Here is an 18,616-nt window from a genome sequence, read left to right as displayed (position 1 = left end):
ACGAGCAAAAATGTCACCTTGAAGACTAAGGTGGGCCTGACCCAAGCCATGGTATTTTCATATCGCATCATATGCATGTGAAAGCTGGACAATGAATAAGGAAGACCAAGAACTGATGCCTTTGAATTGTGGTGTTGGCGAAGAATATTGAATATACCATGGACTGTCAGGAGAATGAACAAAGCTGTCCTGGAAGAAGTGCGGCCAGAATGCTCCTTAGAGGCAAGGATGGCGAGACTGCGTCTTACATACTTTGGACATGTTGTCAGGAGGGATCAGTCCCTGGAGAAGGACATCATGCTTGGCAAAGTACAGGGTCAGCGGAAAAGAGGAGACTCTCAACGAGGTGGACTGACACAGTGGCTGCAACAATGGGCTCAAGCATAACAAGGATTGTAAGGATGGTGCAGGACCGGGCAGTGTTTCGTTCTGTTGTGCACAGGGGTCGCTATGAGTCGGAATCGACTCCAGGGCACCTACAAACAACAACAACAACGTACGCGTGGTGAACAAGATAGACGTGATCCTTGATCTTACAGGCAGGAGTTTCGCCTGTGGTAGGCGAACAATTAGTAACTGTTATAATAACAATTAGTTAATTTTCAATTAAAAAGAAAAATTCAGATTTTGATGAACTCTAAGAAGGAAACTGCATGATGTAACACAGTAACTGAGGAGACCAATTATGACAATACTCAGTGGTTTGCCATACATTATTCCCCTTAATTCTTTTTGAACACAGCTCTGCGGAAGCACAAAAGGAGGAAGTTACCGGAGCCGGGGTTCAATCTAAGGGCTTCTCAGAGCAGGTGCCACTAGAACTGGGCGTTGATGAAGGAACAGTCGTTCGCCACGCAGGAAATGGGTAAGAACCAGGTACCCATAAGCCATGGGGCGTGGTGAGTTGTACGGTCCGCAGCATCCCTTTCAGCAATAACGTTCTTCCCAGCACATCTTTCAGACGTCAGAAAGCAGCCTCTGCGGAAGAGCCGGGGTACCAGCGCACCCCGACGTCTGGGCGCCTGCGCAGCACGCTCCTCCTTCCGCGCCGTCAGCTTGGACCGCGGCGCCCGGGCGGCCCGGAAGCCGCGCGCTCCCAGGTAGCGGCGTAGCGCGCCGAGTCATCGATGGGAAGGTCCCTTGCAGCTGGGCTCGGCGCTGGTCGCCAGCTGCTCGCTCTGCGGGTCGGCTCTAGGGGGCGCCCTTATAGGAGGGACAGAGCGCCCTTGTTTTAGGGACTAGCGAGCTAGGCCTAGGCCGCCGTGGCGGCGACTTTTCCCCGTTACACATCAGCACTTTAACAACACCGGTAGTTGTCGCTCCTGGGTCTCCGCTTGAGGCGGGAGCTGCTGGGCCCCGCCGTCGCCACTGTCGCCGCCCCCGGGTCCGAGCCCCTGGGTACCCCCGCCGCGGCCATGAAGCTTCGGGTCCGGCTTCAGAAGCGGACCTGGCCGCTGGAGATGTCGGAAGCGGAGCCGACGCTGGGGCAGCTGCGCGCGCATCTGGGCCAGGCCTTGTTGCCCACTTGGGGGTACAGGTACGCGGGGGCGGCTGGGGGTGCGGCCCGGCCGCGGGCGTTGGGGGTGTACGGTAGGAGAAGTGAGGGTGTAAGTCGGGTGTTTGCGTGCGACTGTGCGCTCTCGGGAGCGTGGGTCCCCATGTGGGGCGCCGTGAGGTTGGGGTCGCCTGTTGGCACCGGCGTCACTGAGCGCTCCGCCAGGGTGCAGAGACGCCCCGGGCGTCACGTGAGGGCTCTGCGTTCTGGGGGCGTCGCCGTTCGGGAGCGCTTCTGGGGCTGGAACTAGGGCGGGCTCGGGGCCAGTGTCCGGGTGGCGCGTCGGGTTGGGAGTGGGGAGCTGCGGCTGCTTTTGCGGTTGTCCCAGCTGCGAGGACCCATGGCGCAGCGTCCCGGGGGCTCCGATCCCCTGCAGGGTAAGTAACCGACTCCGATTTTATGGCAAACGAAACCACGGATAGGATAGCACGCAGAACTCACAGGATTTTTAAATTTAAAGTTGGAACTGATGAGCTTGGCGTGGCTTAAACATTTCCAGACTCTAGGGGTTTAAGTTCACTTTCTGCACCTGTTCAATATTTCAGTGAAAGGTTTGGGAATACTAGAAGTTACAAACCTGCTCTCCACCCGAAGCCACCCTTAACTGGTGCGGCTGCTGTCAGGCTGCAGTCATTTTAAGACCACCTTGAGTTTCTGTGCCAGGCCCCTTGGTGAGCACTTGCACTTACCTCGCTGCAAATTTTCACAAAGTACACTCTGTAGAGGTGCTTGACATCATTTTATTGTCCTGGGCAATAAAGTGTTAAAACTTAGGGCCTTATAATGACCCTGGGGAACTTGGCATTGTTAGGACAGTGAAGTTGAGAGGTAAAGCGTTAAATTCTGTTGATTTACGGGGCTACTGATGAGGCTGTTTTGTTTCCATAGAAGGTGTTTTCTGGGACAATAATCTGGGAATAGAGGACAAAATAAAGGTGATTCTTTTCAAATATTGAGGTAATGAACTTGAAATTTGAGCTAAGACAAAATAAAGTCGTTCCCTGGGGGACGTTTTAGGTGAATTTTTCAAGAGACAACCTTGTTAATTGAAATGGTTCCTTTCATAAGACTGTTGTAAGCTTCCAGTTTGTTTTTAGGGAGTTCCGTAAAGTGGGGCCATATTATGATCTTCTCACTCTTCCCTTTTTAAGGTTAAGACATTATTACATTAAAAGTAAGCATGTTTTCCTCCCAATTTTTTTTTTAAAAAGAGGTATGAACATAATTTCTCTTCAGTTATGTGCCCATCATTATTTTCTTTGCCTTAAACCTAAGTGTTTTGCTTACTGCCCTCATTTCAAAATTAACTTCTTTTCAAGGCATTTTCATATGTGTATATATTTTTATTATTAGTTTTTAATTAGGCAGGATAATCTTAAAAGAATGTGAAACCCAATATGACTTGTTTGCCCCAATATGACTCTTATTTGCCAAGAGCTGAAGTTCATTTCTCTTTCAGGTTTGTTTTTTACAGTGGAGGCTGATTTACAGAAAGGAATTTAAGTTGCACCTTACGAAAGTGAATTCATCCTTCTGAAAGTCTGTTCATTTTCTAGTAAATGGGTAGTTTTAAAAGGTGTACATAGCACATTGTTATTTTAAAGTGTCTTTACTGAGCGAGTAGATTTGGGATTGTCATAAAAGTATTTTGAAAAAGCTTGGGAGTTTCTAGGATTTCATTTTTTGATGAACTTAAAATTTAAGTTCAGAAAACAGAACAGTTTCGGAAAACAATCCTTTTAAACCCTCTTCCTAGAAAACTGCATTTTTTGTTTTAGAAATAGCTCTTCCCTTTTTTAAAGGGTGAAGAGGCCGATGTTCTTTATTAAGCAGACAGTTCTTTGCCTTTTTTACAAATAGATATTTGTACTTGATACTGTTAAAAAAAAAAAAACCTTTTGCTGTGACAAATGATCCAGAAACAAATATAGTTCACTTGAGATGTTTTTCCTTTTTCTGCCAAAGCTGGGATGGTGTTTTTTGGGCAGCTGGCAGAGTTTCAACATTTTATCAAAAACACTTTGAAAACAGAAGCAGAGCTACTTTTTTTTTGAGAAGCAGGGGTCGTTTCTATTTCAGTAATTTCTCTACCAAAGACTTTTTAATTGGTGAGAAAAAAATGTACTTACAGTCAAAAGGAAAACAAATGAATTGTTTTGAGCACTTTGGAAAGTGCAGCATTGTAAATAAGAAAATACAATGTGATTGTCAAAGGACTTTATCCTTTGTTAATGTCTCAAAAAGTTAATGAAATCAGCATTCCTGAGTGTAAATGGTCTTACAAAACCTTTTACAATGGTTTTGTTAATTCCTCACCACCCTGTGATGAAAAGATGGTTATCCTTACAAAGTCAGATAATCTGTGATGCAGAAAGAATGCAAATGCGTTGCCTAAGGTTTATTTGAGCTCTTAATTGGTTTAGCAGTGAGTTTTTGGTTTTCTGCTGTCTTCTGTATAAAAGACAACACGTTCTCAGTAGGAGGGTTGCAACTTGTCATCATCTGGTCGAGGGGATACATTTGTACTCTGTCATCTACATACGCTCGTCTAACTTTTATGATTATGAATATGCATGAAGGACATGGGTCTAGGTTTTAGAACCAAAGTATGCTAGCTGTCCTGCATGGACATTGGACAGGCAACCCTGGTTCCAGTCTTACCATAGTATTCCCAATTAACTTTTTGGTGGTCGTATTTTTATTCCACAAATACTTAAGAGTACCTACTATTTGCCAGGTGCTGGCGATACTGTGTTGAACTGGGCAGACAAGATTCTGATCTTATGAAACTTAAATTCTAGTGCTGCGGTAGGGAAGACAGAGAGAAGTAGATAAATATGATGCTTTCCAATAGTGGTGTTACAATAAAAATAAAACAGGATGGAATAGAAAACGATAGAGGCAGGGTGGAAAGCATCCCTGAAGAGGGGCCACTTGAGTCTGAATGACCTGAATGGTGAGAAGGAGCCAGTCATTTCAAGATCTGGAAGCACAAGTGCCAAGGCCCAGAGGCTGCAAGGACGTTGATCTGCTTTGAGGACCAGATAGAAAGCTCCTGTGAATAGGGAGCGGTGAGCAGGAGGGTGGATGGCATAAGATAAGGTAGGAGTGAGTAAGGTTCAGATCACAAAGGGCTTTGGAGGCCATGTTAAGGATATTATTCCAAGTTCATTTAGAGGCCATTGGAGAGTTTTAAGTAGAGAAAGTATATGATACCAGTTACATTTTAAAAAGACCGTACTTCCTTGGATTTAAGTTGTCATCAATTATAAGACGCACATTGTCTTACGTAACACTTGAGAGAAAAATGCTGCCTATTCAACTACCATGTCATGGATTTTAAGAATTTCCTAATTTCCAAGATGTTCAAATGTAAGAAACTGTGTATCTTGGAATTGATTAAAACATAGATTAATGATAGAAATACTGTCTTCTATCCCCCGGGCTAGAGTTTTAGTCGTTAGAAATCTATAACCTAGGTATTTGATGATAAAGAACAAATAATTCTGATACTTTTCTCAAAACTTTGGCCTTTTTTTTTTTTTTCCATTTCTTTGTTCTTGGGCCATGTAATGTTCCTTAAATGTATTATTGAGGGTAATGGTAACAGGTAACCCTTACTATCCTTATCCGTCTTTCTTGGCAGTTCTGATACCCGGTTTGCAATTACATTGAACAACAAGGATGCCCTCACTGAAGATGAAGAGACCTTGGCTTCATATGGGATTGTTTCTGGGGACTTGATATGTTTGATTCTTGAAGATGCCATTCCAGCACCTAACTTACCTTCATCCACAGATTCAGAGCATTCCTCACTCCAGAATAACGACCAACCCTCTTTGGCCGCCAGCTCTAACCAGTCCAGCATACAAGATGAACAACCGAGTGATTCGTTCCAAGGACAGGCAGCCCAGTCTGACGCCGGGGATGATGACAGTATGGTGGGTATTCAAGATCAAGACATGAAATAGGGTGGTTGATAAATCACGTTGATCATCTCAGTTGAATTCTGTTTAGTCAGGATGATCGTTATCTGTAGATTACACATTATAGCCACATTCTGGCTGTACTTCCCCCAAGATAGAGTAAGATAGAGTTGTTCGTTCTTCTGGCAGTCCATGGTATGTTCAGTACTCTTCACCAACACCTAGTGACTGCTGTTATGCCTTTGCTCTTGCTGTCCCCCCAGCCTGGGATTCACAACCTTTCCCTTCTCTCCTATTTGTATTTCTACCTATCTTCCAAGGCCCTTGCTAACCATAGCCCAATAGTTTTCTTTTAATTTCTTTGTATTGATTATCTTTATTGCCTTATAAACACCTCGTTGGTATTTATTTTCCTGGCTTTTAATTTCTTATATGATATGAATTATCACTTTCATTACTTAATTTTGTAATACTAAGACATGCTGTCTTATTAATTGTTTTGTGTGTCTATACTTATCACCTCAGCAAAATTTTTTTTGTGGGCCTTAAACGTTTATAAGTACTTATGGTGCCAGTTGGCAGTTTGAATCCACCAGCTGCTCCTTGGAAACCCTATGGGGCAGTTGTACTCTGTCATATAGGGTTGCTATGAGTCAGAATCGACTTGCTGGCAATGAGTTTGGTTTGGTTTTTGGTATTATGGCATTAAGTATAGATGAGTTTGGTTTGGTTTTTGGTATTGTGGCATTAACTATAGAGAGGTATTAAAAATACTTTTGGACTGATTGGTAAATTGTGAAAATTGTTGATATCCAGATATATGAATTTTATTTTTAGTAATAGTATGCAGAGAGGTTTAAGCAAATTAGAAAACATTTACAAAGCTCAAAGTATTTCTGTATTTACTTATTTTTGGAAGAAATTATTGTATGTGTGTGTGTGTTTGTCTCATAGAGGTAATTTGGGGGGTAAGTAAGAATCTTTTGCCATGTATTTAAATTGCATTTCTGAATCTGTTTTACTGATAGACTCACTCAGAGATGACTTCAGGTAGAGGGACCCATTCCCTTCATTCCTGGGTACTGTTAAAATCATCCAATAAAATGAAACATTTTTCGTAGTATATGTGATAGTTACTTTACTAGTTTCCTTTTGGACACTTGAGAAATTAATGGTGCCTCAGGTTACTAATTTCATTTCTTAGAAGCGTGGTTTGTATTCTAAGGCTTGTATAGGGTGCTGTAAAACCTTAGTGTGGAAACTGAGCTTGACATCTCATAAATAATGCTTTATGTACCTGAAACAGGAGGATCGGCTAATTAAATGTAGAATGGAACATTAGAAAAGGAAAACATTGGACGGGTAAAACTTGAAACAATAAGGGGAAAATTTTTCTCTTGTAGTTAAGTGTAAATTAGTTTTCTTATTACATTGTGTCTGGGAGTTCATCCAGTACCTGTTGAGTTGTTAATGAGAAACACGGATTACATGGTCTCAGACCCCAATATTAGCTCTAACCTGCATTTTAGTCACTTGTTTAAATCTTATGTAAAATGGTCTCTTCAGAGGTGGTGCTCACCATTTTTTTAATTTTTCAACAAATATTCTCTTCCACACAGCTGTCATTAAGTGGCCCAAAGTTAGACATAATAGGTGAAGAGCCTGTACACTTGATAATTTAGCTAGGCCTTAAGTTTTTTTAATTTTTTAATTCAGTGCTTTCTATTTGCTCAGAAAGTGTGGTGGAAATCGTTTTGTGCCATACCTCCATTCTAGGCAGTGTGAACTGTCACGGTCCTCTAGGTTTTAAGAAGTGAATTTGAATCTTTTCCATAAGCCATCAGAGCTTAGGTCTTCAAGGATTTTGGAAGAAGAGCTATCACCTGTGGCTCCCTTTTGTTCCTCCAACCTTATACAATTTTACATGAATTTTCATTTCCTCTGCCTCCTCTTCAGTGGGAAATGTGAACATAAAAAGAAGAGACATCTGCTTTGTCTTGAGTTCTGCACATGCCTAAGAAACAAACTTTGAGCAAAATCAGTATAGGTAACAGTTTTATCGAAGTATTATACCTAAAAGAGCCATGAGTCTGAAGATCTGGGTTCATTTCAAATTTTTATTAGCTGCTTCCCTTGATTGAGTTATTTCATCTTTTCAGAGCCACAGGTATACCATTTTATATATTATAAAAAGGCGACATCACCTGCCTTGCCTGTTTTATAGGATTATTGTAAGGAACAAATGAGAAAGCACTTTGAAAACAAAAACATTATGAAATTGTAAGATACTACCTTTCAGCATTTCTTCAGCAAGCATTTATTGAGTACCTGTTATGTGCCAGCTACTGTATTGGGGTTACAAACATGGGTGACAGGGGATCTTATCCTTCCTAAACTGGAGGTCAGAGTGGGATGCAGATGTGTGATCAGAAAATTGCAGTACCCTGTACCCATTGCCATCAAGTTGATTCCTGACTCGTAGCGTGCCCCATAGGGTTTCCAAGGCTGTAATGGTTACCAAAGCCTACTGCTGCATCTTTCTCCTGAGGAGCAGCTAGTGGATCCATACTGCTGACCTTTTTGGTTAGCAGCTGAGCTCTTAACCACTGTGCCACCAGGCACCTTGAAAATTGGAGGGCAGTGTGACAAAAGTGCAGTGATATAGGCCTTTGCACGGCAGAGTGGTAGTATGAATTACCTCTGCTGAGGAGATGAGGAATACCAGAGTGGGGAGGAGGGACTGGCAGAAGGTGAACTTGACCCAGAGATTGGATGATGAAGGGCCTGTGTGCTAAGGAGTTTAGGAGTTCAGACATTATTTTGTTGGCCTGCGTTTCTTAGAGTGTTCACTATGAAAAGCTTGTTTCATGAGATTGTAAATAAGGGTCACAGGGATGCTGAGCATTGAGGGAATGAGGATAGTGTTTCTTGGTTAAACGTTACGAACACCTTTTTTAAAAAAATTATTGGACTTCTCAGCCTCTTGTAACGGTGATAATGTATTTTGTGAATATGGAGGATGAGGTTAGGTAGCTATAGCATGTAGCATTTTCCAAACTATTTGGATGTAGACCCTTTTTTTTTGGAGAATATCTAGGGCCAAATTACAAGGCACAATTTAGAGAAACACTACTGTCTACTATCAATTTAGGGTAACGTCACGTATGTTAGTTTGTTGTACTGTGGGGGCTTGCGTGTTCCTGGGATGCTGGAAGCTACACCATTGGTATTCCAAATGTCAGCATGGTAGACAGGTTTCAGCTGATCTTCCGTACCGAGACAGACTAGGAAGAATGACCTGGTGGTATACTTCTGAAAAAATTAACCAGTGAAAATCTTACGAATAGCAGTGGAATATTGTCTGATGTAGTGTGGGAAGGTGAGCCCCTCAGGTTGGAAGATACTCAAAATACGACTGGGGAATAGCTGCCGTTTCAAAGAAGAGTCGACCTTAATGATGTGATTGAAGGCAAGCTTTCAGGACCTTCATTTGCAGATGTGGCACAACCAAAAGTGAGAAGAGATAGTTGCAAACATCCATTAATTCTAGGAACGTGGAATGAAAGAAGTATAAATCTAGGAAGATTGGAAGTCGTCAAATATTAAATGGGACACATAAACATTGACACCCTAGGCATTAGCGAGCTGAAATGGTCTGGTACTGGCCATTTTGAATCCAACAATTATGTAGTCTGCTACGCCGGAAATGACATCTTGAAGAGGAATGGCGTTGCATTCATCGTCAAAAAGAACATTATAAGGTCTATCCTGAAGTACGATGCTGTCAGTGATAGAATAATATCCATATGCCTACAAGGAAGTCCAGTTAATACGACTGTTATTCAAATTTGCATACCTACCACTAAGGCCAAAGTAAAGAAAATAATTTTTTTTTTTAAACTAACTTTTGCAGTCTGAAATCGATCAAACAGGCAATCAAGGTGCATTGATAATTACTGGTGATTTAGAATGCAAAAGTTGGAAACTAAGAAGGATCAACAGTTGGAAAATACAGTCTTGGTGATGGAAACAACGCTGGAGGTCACGTGATAGAATTTTGTAAGACCAATGACTTATATGTTGCACATAGCTTTTTTCAACAACATAAATGATGACTGTACATGTGGACCTCACCATATAGAAGGCACAGGAACCAAATTGATTGCATCTATGGAGAGAGACGATGGAAAAGTTCAGTATCAGTTAGAAGAAGGCCAGGGGCCGGGTGTAGAGTTGACCACCAGTTGCTCATATGGAAGTTCTGGTGGAAGCTGAAGAAAACTGGAGCAAACCCGCAGAGCCGGAGTATGACCTTGAGTGTGTCCCACCTGAATTTGGAGGCCATCTCAGGAGTAGACTTGATGCATCGAACACTGATGACCAAAGACCAGATGTGCCATAGAATGATATCAGGACGTCATACATGAAGAAAGTAAGGGTCGTTAAGAAGACAGGAAAGAAAGAAAAGACAAAGTGAATGTCAGAAGGGACTCTGAAACTTGCTCTTGAACGTAGAGTAGCTAAAGCTAGAGAAAGAAATGGTGAAGTAAAAGAACTGACCAGAAAATTTCAAGGGGCTGCTCGAGAAGACAAGAGTAAAGTGTCAGAGACCTGGAGTTAGAAAACCAAAAGGGACGAACACGCTCGGTATTTCTCAAGCTAAAAGAACTGAAGAGACGATTCAAGCCTTCAGTTGCCATATTGAAGGATTCTACTGGGAAAGTATTAAATGATGCAGGAGGCATCAAAAAAAGATGGAAGGAATACGCAGAGTCACTGTATCAAAAAGAATTGGTTGATGTTCAGCCATTTCGGGAGGTAACATATGATCAGGAAACAATGGTAACTGAAGGAAGAGGTCCAAGCTGCACTCAAGGCTTTGGCAATAAGTAAGGCTCCTGGAATTGATGGACTACCAATCGAGATGTTTCAGCAAATGGATGCGGCACTGGAGGTGCTCACTTTTCTGTGCCAGGAAATTTGGAAGACAGCTGCCTGACCACCAGACTGGGAGAGATCCATATTCATGCCCATTCCAAAGAAAGGTGATCCAACAGAATGTAGAAATTATCGAGCAGTATCATTGATATCACACACAAGTAAAATTTTGCTGAAAATCCTTCAAAACTGGTTGCAGCAGTACATTGACAGGGAACCGCCAGAAATTCAAGCTGGATTCAGAAGAGGATGTGGAATGAGGGTTATCATCGCTGATGTCAGGTGGATCTTGGTTGAAAGCAGAGAATACCAGAAAGATATTTACCTGTGTTTTACTGACTATGCAAAGACATTCAACTACGTGGGTTGTAACAAATTATGGATAATATTGTGAAAAATGGGAATTCCGGATCACTTAATTGTGCTTTTGAGGAACCTGTACATAGACCAGGACGTAGTTGTTTGAACAGAACAAGGAATAAGAAAAAAAAAAATTTATAGTGCATGGTTTAAATTCAGGACATGTGTGTGTCAGGATTGTGTCCTTTCACCATACTTATTCGGTTGTATGCTGAGCAAATAATCCAAGAAGCTGAACTCTATGAAGAATAATGCAGCATCAAGATTAGAGAGAGACTCATTAACAACCTGCTATATGCAGAAGACATAATCTTACTTGCTGAAAGCAAAGAGGACTTCAGGTACTTATTAAGGAAGGTCAAAGACTACAGCCTTCAGTATGGATTATACCTCAACATAAAGCAAAAATCCTCACAACTGGACTGATAAGCAACATCATAATTAACAGAAAATATTGAAGTTGTCAAGGATTTTACTTGGATCCACAATCAACACCCATGGAAGCAGCAGTCAAGAAATCAAATGACACATTTTATTGGGCATACTTGCTGCAAAAGACCTCTAAAGTGTTAAAAAGCAAAAATGTCACTTTAAGGACTAAGGTGCACTTGACCCAAGCTGTGGTGTTTTCAGTAGCCTCATATGCTTGTGAAAGCTGGACCATGAATAATAAAGACCAAAGAAGAATTGATGCCTTTGAATTATGGTGTTGAAGAATATTGAACATACCCTGGACTGCCAGAAGAATGAACAAATCTGTCTTGGAAGAAGTACAGTCAGACTGCTCCTTAGAAGCAATGATGGCAATACTTCTGTCACATAGTTTGGACATTATCAGGAGGAACCAGTCCCTGGAGAAGAACATCATGCTGGTAAAGTAGGGGGTCAGTGAAAAAGAGGAAGTCTTCGATGATATGAATTGACACAGTGTCTGCAACAATGGGCTTAGGCATAACAAACAATTGTGAGGATGGCGCAGGACCGGGCAGTGTTTCCTTCTGTTGTACATGGGGTCACTGTGAGTTGGAATCGACTTGATGGCACCTAACAACAGCACTGTCTATATTGGGGAAATGCTTGGGCGTCTTAAGCAGGGGCAGAGGACAGGATTGGACTCAGAAGTGTCAAAACCCTAGCAGCACTGGGTGGAATGTATTTGAAGACAAGAAAGTGGAGGCCGGGGTACTTGCAGGGAGGCTACCATTGGAAGTCAGGAGATAAATGACCAAAGTCTGAAGCAAGGACATGCCAACAGAGGGGAAGGGGCAGCTTTTAGAGATACTTAGGAGATAGATTCCAACTCTAGATTCAGTGATCAGGTTAGGGGTGGAGTTGAGTAGAGTGAGCAGTCTAGGATGATTTCCAGGCTTTCGGCATAATCAGCTAAGTAGAATTCAGGAATTATGCAATTCAGGATGGAGGGAGGAGTGAGTGGCTGACTCGTTTATTTACGAGGGCTCACTTACAGTCTGCCCCATTGCTGAGCTCAGTGATGTGCTTTGACTTTGAGAACTCATCACAGTTCACTTTAGGATATAAGGTACACCGTGTAAAAAGTCTGCTTAAGGAATCCATCGTTTTCCTTATCCTTTTCAGCCAGGGCCTAGTCAAGACGTTGAAGTGGAGTCAGTTCAGGATACTGTGGATGTGGAAGAGGGCACGGGTTTCTATCCCTCAGAGCCCATGCTCTGCAGCGAGGCAGTGGAAGGGCAGGTGCCCCACTCACTGGAGACCCTGTATCATGCAGCCGGCTGTTCTGATGCCAGTGACGCCTTGATCGTGTTGATCCACCTTCTCATGCTGGAATCGGGCTACATACCTCAGGTAAGTATGACAAGCAAAAAGCAAATCTGTTAGAATAAGTTTCCCATTGTGAAAGGGGAGGTATCGGTAAATATCAGGGTGTTGTGGTACTCTAGGTTTTTTTAATAAATGTGGTTGGGTATGGAATGCCAAGTGCCAAACACAGGCATATGTAGGCACCCAGTAAATACTGCTTTCCCTTTTTTCCTTCTTTGCCAATTTTTAGTTAGTATTATAGAGGTGATGGCAAGTATGGTAAGAAAAAGAATATGTATGGTAACATGTAGATAAAATGTGGTTAGTGGGTGTGGATTGGGCATGGCTAGATAGCCGGCTCACTACTTTTGTGTGTGTGTTAATGGCTCTGTGAAATACCAGTCCGTTAGGAAGAGGGTCATCGTTTGTTAGCTGTCATTGCTTCTGTTCATTCATTCATCTGGGATCATCTTAAAAATGCAGATTCTGGTTTTCATAAATCTGGGACAGAGCCTGAGATGCGCATTCCCTCAGGGAACTGATGCCACTGGTGTGCGGGCTGTGCTATGAGTGACAAAGATGCCGAGTAATTCACCCCGTGATCACTGGACACCTGCAGCATGCATACACTGAGCCACTGATTAGCATCTAAACATGTGAGGACCGTCCTTGTCCCCAAGGAGTCCACAAGTGGGGGAGGGGAGAGACAAATAAAAAGATAATTATGATAAGTAACATAATGGAAGTATATAACAGTAGAAACATGAGCAGAATGTCAGGGAATGAAAGAGGGAATGACAAACTGAAGTTTTTTTTTTAAAAGTCTTCACAAAGGAAGTGATATTTGAGTGGGGATCTTGAATAATGAGTATGACTTTGCTAGTCAGAGAACTGAGTCTTTAAAGAGAAATTAATCCCAATTTTATGATGTCAGTTTATCTATTTGAGCAAAAATTTTGATAGGAAAATGTTAGAATATATATCCTCCATTAGCACCGTTAATGATTTCACCAGTATTATAAAGGGGACTGTATGAAATGCATATTTTTAGATCAGTTGGGGCCTCTTGGATTTTTAATCTTGATGAGAGTAAGACCTCTCTTCATTGTTGCCCTTTCATTTTACCCAACAGGGGACAGAAGCCAAAGCAGTGTCGATGCCAGAGAAGTGGAAGTCGGGTGGTGTGTATAAGTTGCAGTATACCCACCCCCTCTGCAATGGCGGCTCTGCTGCGCTCACCTGTGTGCCTTTGGGAAAGCTCATCGTCGTCAACGGTGATTGGATAGCAGAGCCATGGTTGTTAGTGCGGGAATAGCTACGGGTTTCTCTCCAAACGTTTAGTGGTCACTTCAGTGCCTGGCTATCATGGTGCAGTTAGGAGTTTTTCTCAGCTTTAATCGGTAGACCACTGATCACACAGTGTTTGAAAGATTATAGAGTAGGGACTTGATGTGTGGGCCAGCAGCATACTTTTTGGATATCTTAACCTTGTAATTTTTTTGCTTTTTGGTAGTGAAAATTATTTGGACACAAACAATAGAATTGGGAATAAAGTTGTGATAATAGAAGTGACATAAGTCTATTACACATGAACTCTTTGAAGAGTACTTTTTCTTTCTTAATGCCTGTGACTTTTTCCTTCTCTTTTTATGTGACTTTTTTTGTTTTTAACCAAGATCTTGAGCTGAGAGCGGTGAGATTGAGCTGGGGTCACGTTTTATCCACTTGGGCATCTCTGTGAGCTGTTGACATGCAGAAACACCTCTGAGGGTTCTGAGGCCTTAGTATGTTTATGTTTTGTTCCTCCTCCTCCAAGAAAGTCACTCAGAAAGCCTTTTTTTTCTTTCCTTTTTGCTTATTAAGAAATTTCACTGGGATAGTAGTAAATTCCATCTTTGGATTTTGTTTTAGCTCAGAGGCTACTTGGAGGCCTGTACCAACTACAGTGGTCTGTGGACTAGTCTGATAGTCGGTCTGGAGAGCATTTGAGGGACTAGGTTCTTTCATGTTGTTTGTTTGATTTGTGAGGTTCATCCTTTTAGGTGGACGGGATAGTGTGGCAGGATTGGACTGGCTGGGTTTTTGTTTAGCGTAGCGTCTTTGTATGGCAAAGGCAGTCTCTCTCTGATGGGCCTCAGGTCTGTGGTCTTCAGCATGTTCTGCCGGTACCTAGTTTCTGCTGAGACGGAAGTAAGGGAGAAGCTTAGGTGAACCCTATCCCCTCTTACGGTAAACTTTGAGTAGTAAAAGTTTTGCATGTTTCTTTTACTGAGGTCTCGTGTAAGATTTTGTTTGAAAAAGTAATTTTTTCTGCTAAAGTTAATTTTGAAAGCTACTGATTTGATCTTTGAAATGAGTTCTCGTTCCCCAGTTAAGTAATTCTTACTGTTTCCTTTTAATCACCAGATTCTTTGAAATTTTAATAAAAGTCTCAAAATTTCAGCTTTAACAGCTTTGGCGGAACTCCATATCTGACAGTGTCATTTCAACAATTTGTGACAATTAGCAAATACTGCTTTTAGTTGGGCGTTCTTGTACACAGAGTGCCAGCAATTTCTGCTTTCATCTCATCGTTCTGTTGTATCGTGTCATAACTTGCAAGCTCGAAATTACCAAAGAGTGAATGTGAGCTTGTAATTTCTTATAAAAAAGCATGCTAACAAAATTTGTTATAGTAACTTCCATTCATTAGTTTCAGGATACATAATGTCGAGAGAGTAGCTGCAAAATGTCTCGATGATTTCTTAGCTTTTGGCATTTTGCTCCTTTACTGTTCATGGTAAATCAGCCACTCGCAAACTCGCGTGGCAGACAGCTATCCCCGGCTTGATTCTTTGGAAAGGAGCAACGTGCCCTTAACCTTTTCTCTTTACACAAGGCGTCCTGCTCAGTGCGCATGTGCACAGACACATCACTGGCTCTTTCATGGGGTGAGATGAAGTGTGCCTTTGTATGTAGGATTGACATTGAACCCTGTGGTGATGTCAAAAATACTGGTCATTTGGGTCTGGGGAGGGATGGTGCTGTGAAAACTGGCAGGATTCATTTAATGAACAAGGCAGGACTCATTGCCAAGGGTTAAATAAAAAATAAATGGAGGTTTTAGTGACCCGTTAGCGATAATGAGTTCATTGTATTTCACTGCCTCCTATTAACCTTGTTGAGCATCTTTGAGTTATTAATAAGCTGCCGTTGGTAATACTTAATGGATTTTATATAAAGATGCTTACTGTAGTTTTTTTTAAAAATTTTTATTGTGCTTTAAGTGAAAGTTTGCAAATCAAGTCAGTCTCTCACATAAAAACTTACATACACCTTACTACATACTCCCCGTTACTCTCCCCCTAATGAGACAGCCCACTCCCTCCTTCCACTCTCTTTTTTTTTTTAATAATTTTTATTGTGCTTTAAGTGAAAGTTTACAAATCAAGTCAGTCTCACACAAAAACCCATATACACCTTGCTACACACTCCCAATTACTCTCCCCCTAATGAGACAGCCTGCTTTCTCCCTCCACTCTCTCTTTTCATGTCCTTTTTGCCAGCTTCTAATCCCCTTCACCCTTTCATCTCCCCTCCAGGCAGGAGATGCCAACATAGTCTCAAGTGTCCACTTGATCCAAGAAGCTCACTCCTCACCAGCATCCCTCTCCAACCCATTGTCTAGTCCAATCCATGTCTGAAGAGTTGGCTTCGGAAATGGTTCCTGTCCTGGGCCAACAGAAGGTCTAGGGGCCATGACCACCAGGGTCCTCCTAGTCTCAGTCTGACCATTAGGTCTGGTCTTATGAGAATTTGGGGTCTGCATCCCACTGCTCTTCCACTCCCTCAGGGGTTCTCTGTTGTGTTCCCTGTCAGGGCAGTCATTGGTTGTAGCCGGGCACCATCTAGTTCTTCTGGTCTCAGGATGATGTAGTTACTGGTTCATGTGGCCCTTTCTGTCCCTTGGGCTCATAATCACCTTGTGTCCTTGGTGTTCTTCATTCTCCTTTGATCCAGGTGGGTTGAGACCAATTGATGCATCTTAGATGGCTGCTTGCTAGCGTTTAAGACCCCAAAAGCCACTCTTCAAAATGGGATGCAGAATGTTTTGTTAATAGATTTTATTATGCCAATTGACTTAGATGTCCCCTGAAACCATGGTCCCCAGACCCCTGCCCCTGCTACGCTGGCCTTTGAAGCATTCAGCTTATTCAGGAAACTGCTTTGCTTTTGGTTTAGTCCAGTTGTGCTGACCTCCCCTGTATTGTGTGCTGTCTTTCCCTTTACCTAAAGTAGTTCTTATCTACTATCTAATTAGTGAACACCCCCTCCCACCCTCCCTCCCTTCCCCGTCTCGTAACCACAAAAGAATGTTTTCTTCTCAGTTTAAACTATTTTTCAAGTTCTTATAATAGTGGTCTTATACAATATTTGTCCTTTTGCAGCTGATTAATTTCAACTCAGCATAATGCCTTCCAGGTTCCTCCATGTTGTAAAATGTTTCACAGGTTCCTCACTGTTCTTTATTGATGCGTAGTATTCCATTGTGTGAATATACCATAATTTATTTATCCATTCATCCGTTGATGGGCACCTTGGTTGCTTCCATGTTTTTGCTATTGTAAACAGTGCTGCAATAAACATGGGTGTGCATATATCTGTTTGTGTAAAGGCTATTATTTCTCTAGGATATATTCCAAGGAGTGGGATTGCTGGATCGTATGGTAGTTCTATTTCTAACTTTTTAAGGAAGCGCCAAATTGATTTCCAAAATGGTTGTACCATTTGACATTCCCACCAGCAGTGTAGAAGTGTTCCAACCTCTCCACAGTCTCTCCAACATTTATTCCTTTGTTTTTTTTTGGATTAATGCCAGCCTTGTTGGAGTGAGATGAAATCTCATTGTAGTTTTGATCTGCATTTCTCTAATGGCTCATGATTGTGAAGATTTCCTCATATATCTGCCAGCTCTCTGAATGTCTTCTTTAGTGAAGTGTTTATTCATATCTTTTGCCCATTTTTTAATTGGGTTATTTGTCTTTTTGCAGTATCATGTAGATTTAAGAGATCAGGCGCTGGTTGGAGATGTCGTAGGTGAAAATTTTTCCCAGCCTGTAGGTAGTCTTTTTCTCTTTTGGTGAAGTCTTTAGATGAGCATAAGTGTTTGATTTTTAGGAGCTCCCATTTATTTGGTTTCTCTTTAGCATTTTTAGTAATGTTTTGTGTGCCTTGTATTAGGGCTCCTAACGTTGTCCCTATTTTTTCTTTCCATGATCTTTATCGTTTTAGACTTTATGTTTAGGTCTTTGATCCATTTGGAGTTAGTTTTTGTGCATGGTGTGAGGTATGGGTCTTGTTTTCATTTTTTTGCAGGTGGATATCCAGTTATGCCAGCACCATTTGTTAAAAAGACTATCTTTTCCCCAATTAATTGACAACTGGGCCTTTGTCAAATATCAGCTGCTTATATGTGGATGGATTTATATCTGGATTCTCAATTCTGTTCCATTGGTCTATGTGTCTGTTGTTGTACCGGTTCCAGGCTGTTTTGACTACTGTGGCAGTATAATAGGTTCTAAAATCAGGTAGAGTGAGACCTCCCACTTTGTTCTTCTTTTTCACTTACTGTAGTTTTTAAAGATGATGTTTTGGAAGGATTTTACTTCATGTGACTGCAGGGTTACACTTTTTTGACCTCACTTTGAGGGAAGGAAACAGTCACAGAGCAGTTGGTTTACTATAATGTGTCCTTGGTATATTGGGGGCAAAGAAATGGCAAGGCAACTGATGAAGTGACAAAATCTTTTCATCATTTTTCTCCTGCTTTTTTACAGCTACACTAAAAATCAACAGTGAGATTAGAAGTGTAAAACGATTGCAGCTGCTACCGGAATCTTTTATTTGCAAAGAGGAACCAGGTAATATAACCTGTGATTTAATTCTTGGGATGAAGCTTTGGGAGGTTCAGTTGAAGAAACACTGAAAGATAATATTCAAAGGAAGGAAAACTTCTGAAGGAGATTAAAGCAAATTCCAGATAATGTTGTGTCTTCTTTAAGAGTCAAAGATAGTTTTT

At 41.7% G+C, this 18,616-nt stretch overlaps 1 protein-coding gene across 3 annotated transcripts in view; it reads left to right on the top strand.

Annotated features, from left to right (window-relative positions):
• Positions 1–787: 787 nt before the first annotated feature.
• Positions 788–18,616, top strand: part of FBXO7 (F-box protein 7) — a 31,321-nt gene continuing 13,492 nt past the window's right edge. Inside the window, exons 1-5 of one of the 3 annotated variants that reach the window (XM_023539213.2) lie at positions 788–865; positions 5,354–5,496; positions 12,376–12,603; positions 13,691–13,832; positions 18,375–18,458. In XM_023539213.2, the coding sequence (XP_023394981.1) occupies positions 832–865; positions 5,354–5,496; positions 12,376–12,603; positions 13,691–13,832; positions 18,375–18,458 (631 nt within the window). In that variant the 5' untranslated portion in view covers positions 788–831. Of the gene's footprint in view, positions 866–1,228; positions 1,538–1,595; positions 1,933–5,201; positions 5,497–12,375; positions 12,604–13,690; positions 13,833–18,374; positions 18,459–18,616 lie in introns of those variants that run through there. The other 2 variants (XM_010599971.3, XM_064283649.1) reach the window with 2 other exon arrangements.

This window comes from Loxodonta africana, chromosome 4 (assembly GCF_030014295.1).
Source record: "Loxodonta africana isolate mLoxAfr1 chromosome 4, mLoxAfr1.hap2, whole genome shotgun sequence".
Taxonomy (NCBI): domain Eukaryota; kingdom Metazoa; phylum Chordata; class Mammalia; order Proboscidea; family Elephantidae; genus Loxodonta; species Loxodonta africana.
The sequence above is the reverse complement of the archived record's forward strand: the minus strand, read 5'-3'. Positions and strand labels throughout refer to the sequence as shown.